Source organism: Macrosteles quadrilineatus, unplaced genomic scaffold (genome assembly GCF_028750875.1).
Source record: "Macrosteles quadrilineatus isolate MER2022 unplaced genomic scaffold, UCM_ALF_1.0 Scaffold_1__1_contigs__length_201487025, whole genome shotgun sequence".
NCBI classification, from domain to species: domain Eukaryota; kingdom Metazoa; phylum Arthropoda; class Insecta; order Hemiptera; family Cicadellidae; genus Macrosteles; species Macrosteles quadrilineatus.
This window is the reverse complement of record NW_026542594.1, coordinates 42,054,537-42,060,504: the sequence shown is the minus strand read 5'-3', so window position 1 is coordinate 42,060,504 and position 5,968 is coordinate 42,054,537. Positions and strand designations below refer to the sequence as shown.

The 5,968-nt window shown below is 41.2% G+C and overlaps 2 protein-coding genes across 2 annotated transcripts; both read left to right on the top strand.

Annotated features, from left to right (window-relative positions):
- Positions 1-1,341: 1,341 nt before the first annotated feature.
- On the top strand, positions 1,342-3,177 carry LOC128996413 (uncharacterized). The gene has a single exon (XM_054421735.1). The coding sequence runs from the start codon at positions 1,342-1,344 to the stop codon at positions 3,175-3,177; it is 1,836 nt and encodes a 611-aa protein (XP_054277710.1).
- A 552-nt stretch (positions 3,178-3,729) lies between these two features.
- On the top strand, positions 3,730-4,563 carry LOC128996405 (uncharacterized). Its single transcript, XM_054421724.1, has one exon. The coding sequence runs from the start codon at positions 3,730-3,732 to the stop codon at positions 4,561-4,563; it is 834 nt and encodes a 277-aa protein (XP_054277699.1).
- The last annotated feature ends 1,405 nt before the right edge of the window (positions 4,564-5,968 follow it).

Below are 5,968 nucleotides of genomic sequence, written 5' to 3'. Positions count from 1 at the left end.
CTGTGTCTATGAACTCACTAAAGAATCTCACAAATCTACTTTAGTTTTGCCCAAGTCACAAATCCCTCATACTCGCAAAACATTGTTCTCATCTCACTCAACTCAACGCAGTACAACTCAGCCTGACCGCACAGCAACCCAGTCATCTTATCGCCTCGCTATCAGTTGTCCTATGTGTAAAGGTGAACACCAACTGTACCGATGTGATCAATTCCTCGCTTTGGCCCCGCACAAACGTTATTCTACAGTACGTTCATTCAATCGTTGTTTCGCATGTCTCGGTTCCCACCTAATTTCCATGTGCACTTCTAAGTCGAGCTGTCGGGTTTGCAGAAGTAACAGACATCACTCTCTACTCCATGAACCAAGCCGAGTCACCGCACCGCTGCCTAAACCAAATGTGAATCCTGACCTACCTCAAACCTCCGCTGCGCATTCACCGCCCTCAACCACCGTCAACCCCGTGCCTACTACTTCTGTTAACACTACACCTGCTCAAACTTTATCCTGTCAGTTTCAGCATAATTCAATGAGTAATTCTACCCTGCTAGGTACCGCTCAAGTGTTGGTTCAAGATGATCTAGGCCACTGGCAAGTTTGCCGGGCTGTTATTGATGGAGGTAGTCAGATTAATCTTGTTACTCAATCTCTAGCCCAGACATTACGTTTACCAATCAGAAAATGTAATGTTAACATTTCTGGAATTGGCCAACAATCTGATTTAACCGCAAAAGGACTTGTCACTTGTAACGTTGCTTCCCGCTATAACAGAGACGATAACATTCAGATGGACGCAGTAATAATTCCTCAAATCTCTTCTGTACTTCCGGCTGCACCTATTCCCGAATCATTGATAAATCGTTTCAATTCTATACAACTGGCTGACCCTGATTTTCACCGCCCTGCCAAGGTTGATATTTTGTTCGGAGCACAGGCTTTCACAGACATTCTTTCGGATGGTTTCGCGCTTATTAAAGGCAAACCAAGCGCCCTCAGCACAATCTTTGGATGGATCCTTATGGGTGATGTTCCCACACAGCCCATGCAACAACACGAACTAAATTCTTTGTTTGTTTCATCTCAAAGCACTGATAGGCTCTTAGAAAAGTTCTGGGAAATGGAAGAAATAAATTTACCAAAACCCTTAAGTCCCTCTGATCAGGCATGTGAAGACCACTATCAGTCCACCATCCAGAGAGATAATACCGGACGTTACGTAGCCTCCTTACCCTTTAAAGACGTTAAACCTGACTTAGGCTCCACTAGAAAAATAGCTCTCCGCAAGTATCTCCAACAAGAGACAAGATTTCACAAGAAACCAGAGATATTCGTGTTCAATATATGACTCACATGCAGAACTATGTTGACCTAGGTCATATGTGTTTGGCCCCTGCGCCCTCTCCATACATTCTTACTCATCACGGTGTCGTTAAAGAATCTTCTACATCCTCCCCACTTCGTGTTGTGTTCAACGCTTCTGAATTAAGTGACACAAATCAGTCTCTTAATAAATCACTGTTAACTGGACCTAAGCTTCAAGCTGATATCGGAACTATTATCACAAACTTCAGATTGCACCAGATTGCTATGACTTGTGACTTCAAACAAATGTATCGAGCTATTCGTATAACACCGGCTGATTGTAAATATCAACATTTGTTTTGGCGCTCTGACCTCACGGGCCCTGTACAGGAATGGGAATTACAAAGACTAACCTTTGGTCTCTCGTGCAGTCCTTATATTGCACAACGAACTTTGAAGCAACTAGTGCTTGATGAAGGCGCTAAGTACCCAAATGCGGCTGATATTCTAAGCTCCTCTTGTTATATTGACGATCTTGTTTTTGGCGCTCCAACCGAGACTTCAGCTCTTAAGCTTTATGATGAAATCACACAACTATGCTCATCAGGTGGTTTCGAACTTCATAAATGGTCAAGTTCAAGTAGCTCCGTCCTCACCACAATCCCCGCCGACCGTCGAGAAACACCCCATCCGTTAGGATCTTCACACTCGATTAAAGTACTAGGACTTGAATGGGACCCAACTACTGACTGTTTCCGCTACTCTATTTCACCTGTCAACAGTACACCAACCAAACGCAATGTATTGTCTCAAGTTGCTCGAGTTTACGATGTAAACGGCTTTATTAGACCAATTATTTTCACCTTAAAACATCTACTTCAACAGATTTGGATTGAAAAACTCAACTGGGACGACCCTCTCCCTCAATCTCTCCAAAATGTTTGGGATAAATTCATCAAAGAACTACCCCTTATGACACAGTTCCAAATACCTCGCTACATTCTCAGTAACTACTTAACCGCTAAGCTGATTGGTTTCTCTGATGCTTCCAAAATAGGCATGTGCGCCTCCTTGTATCTGCGTATTGAATGTGAAGATAAGAGTGTAGAGTGCAACCTCCTGCAATCCAAAACTAAAGTCACTCCTCTGAAAACACTTACGATCCCTCGTTTAGAATTGTGTGCCGCTCTTCTCCTCTCTCAGTTAGTAAAAGCGAACCAACCGCTCATTAACAAACTGCAAATATCAGACATCTTTCTATTCACAGACTCCATGAATGTGCTTGGTTGGTTAAATACACCACCACACCTCCTAGAAACCTTTGTCTCAACCCGTGTCTGTAAAATAACAGAAATCACCTCTGTTGATGTTTGGCGTCATATATCAGGAGATGAAAACCCTTCTGACTGTGGCACTAGAGGTTTAATGCCGAATAGTCTGTTGAGTCACCATCTTTGGTGGCATGGACCCTCTTTTATCCACAATGATATCTCATCTTGGACTCTACCGCCTTCAAACTTTCCTTCGGATGTTATTGAGCCTCAACAAACTCCCACGAAGAACACCTTAACAACTAACACTGTTCCGCAAAACGATCTTTATCAATGGATGAATAGGTTTTCAACACTAATTAAACTTCAAAACACCATGAGCTATGTACTGAGATTTATCCATAACTCACGATCTATTCAATGTGATAAACGCTCTGGCTCGTTATCAGTTTCGGAACGAGATGCCGCTCTGGAATGTTGTATAAAATTAGTACAAGCTCGGCACTATTCTGAAGAAATAAAAGCTCTAAAACTATCCAAGCCTTGTTCTTCATCACTAAGAAAACTTTCTCCATTTCTATCCTCGGACACCCTGGTAGGATAAAATCGCATGAGGTACGAAAATATGAAATACTCACAGAAAAAATAAATAGTACTAAAAACTGACTGAGTTGAATAAACTAAACGAATTTTTCACAAAAGAGGGTAATTTTAATATAAAAATTAAACTAATTAAAAATAATGATACCCTATACATGCATTGGGGTACAGTGTATAGAAATCACTACTAAAAAACTGATAAATTTGACCATTTTTTCGAAATCAAGGATAAAATCGCATGAGGTACGAAAATATGAAATACTCACAGAAAAAATAAATAGTACTAAAAACTGACTGAGTTGAATAAACCCCCCTGGGTTCTATCCTCATGGTGGGGGGTAGATTGAAATTAGCTCCTTTGCCGGAATCATCAAAACACCCTGTATTGATACCCTCTCAGTGTCATTTGGCAAACCTTTTATGTGATTACTATCACTTGTATTCTCTACATGGTGGTCCAAAACTAGTACAAGCTTTAATTCAAAGACGCTTCTGGATTATTGGTGCAAGAAATCTTATAAGAAAACGATTATTTCGATGTATCACTTGCTACAAAATGAAAGCTAAACCCAAGCAACCTCTTATGGCGGATCTTCCACCCTCACGATTTCAACAGACCCGATGCTTTATTAATGTCGGACTAGATTTTGCTGGCCCTTTTCTCGTTAAAGAAAGCACAAGACGAAATGCAAAACTATCAAAGTGCTACATTGCCGTATTTGTGTGTATGGCAGTTAAAGCCGTCCATCTAGAGTTAGTGCATTCACTTTCCACTGAATCCTGTTTAGCCGCTATAGACAGATTTATCGCTCGGAGAGGAATCTGCCGAAACATTTACTCTGATCAAGGTCGCAACTTCGTCGGTGCTGCACGCCAACTACAAGAAATCTACTCTCTCCTGAAGAACTCCACCTCACAGATCTCAGAACATTTGGCTCAACGTGAAATAACTTGGAACTTTAACCCGCCATATGCCCCAAACTTCGGAGGCCTCTGGGAGGCTGCAGTGAAGTCGACCAAACACTATCTTAAAAGGATACTGCAAAACCATAATTTCACGGCTGAAGAATTCACCACATTCCTGTGCCGTGTTGAAGCTGTACTGAACTCCAGGCCGCTTTGCGCACTCTCATCGTCACCTGATGACGACTTTAATTACTTGTCTCCTGGCCACTTCCTCACAGGAGACCTCCTGCTAGCACGACCGGAAGAAGACATCTCGGAAGAACCCTTAAACCTACTCTCACGCTGGCAGCTAGTTTCTCGTGCCTCTCAGCACTTCTGGAAAAGCTGGAGAAGAGATTATCTCCATACTCTTATCCAACGCCCCAAATGGACTGAGAAAACCCTCAACCTTAAGGAAGGAGACTTTAGTTTTAATGTACTCTAATAACACTGACCCTTTGACTTGGCCCCTAGGTAGGATAATTAAGGTTATGCCAGGATCTGACCAAGTTGTAAGAGTTGTTAAAGTCAAAACCCCTGTAGGTATTGTAACACGCCCTGTAAATAAGTTAATTCCTCTCCCTATGGTTTAGATAGTGTTACCTTTGTCTTTTTGTACATATTATCAACATTTTGTATTATCTTTATAGTTAGGTAACAGGTTTGTTTCATGATGACGGTTATTATCCAATAGGATAACAACAATTGAAGATTTTTGGGAAAGATTTAATTCTGTACAACAATTAATAGAAGAGAAAACTGAAGAAGCTGAAATTGAGAAAGAAATAGATTACAGAGTAGAAATGGGAACGCACCAAGGCGCCACCACGTCAACCCGCCACCACGTCAACCCGCCACCACGTCAACCCGCCATCAAAAAGAAGAAGAAGTTTGAGGTGGCGGGTTGACGTGGTGGCTCGTTGTCGGGGTGGCACGTTGACTCTAGCGTGCACGACAACCCGCCACCTCGGAAAAATGTGTGGTGGTGGGTTGTCGTGGTGGCACGTTGTCCTGGTGGTGCTTAGACGTGTTCATACACGTCAACCAGCCACCTCTTTAGTGTGGTGGCGGGTTGACGTGGTGGCTGGTTGACGTCTACGTGTGAGGTGGCGGGTTGACGATACCGAACATTGAGCGTACACGACAACCCGCCACCTCATAAAATAGTGATGGTGGGTTGACGTGGTGGCACGTTGTCGCTTACATGCGAGGTGGCGGGTTGACGAGAGTTAACATGGGGTGTACACGACAACCCGCCATCTTTGTTGGCAAAAACCGCTGTTTTCTGTGTATATTATAAAATGCATCACTTTTTGCAGTTTACCTGGACATGTTTTATCGAGTTTACTGTTAAGTTAACTACATTAGTTATTGTTAATTCATTAATTTTCGAATCGTTTTCCTATAAAGATCTGCCATAGAAATAAAGTACACGCATCCACGCAAGACAACTTTTCCTTTTAATCAAGGGTTATTGTTTAAAAAAAAATTGTAAGATAAACTCACTAAAATTAATTAACGATAAAGGGTCATTCTAGAATAAAAATAAAAATATTAATTATGTTTTTGCATATTTTCATTGAAGACAAAAACATGAAACTTAAATAATTTTGAAAAATAAGTTATTAGTTTCTTAGGATTTTTTGTAGGTGTATACCTGGTATAATACCCATACTTATTTTCTTTTTCAGCATTATGACAATGAATTACAAAATAAGTTACCTAAAAACTTCATTTATTAATTGTAATTCACGTGTGTACGGCCTAAACAAAAATGACGAAAATGTGTTCGGTTATAATTTCTCTTAAAACCGTATTGTGGTGAAAATAATAATACATTCAACCAAAAA

Excerpts from the sequence above, each read along its gene's own strand:
- LOC128996413 (XM_054421735.1), top strand. The coding sequence starts at position 1,342 with ATGACTCACATGCAGAACTATGTTGACCTAGGTCATATGTGTTTGGCC.
- LOC128996405 (XM_054421724.1), top strand. The coding sequence starts at position 3,730 with ATGAAAGCTAAACCCAAGCAACCTCTTATGGCGGATCTTCCACCCTCA.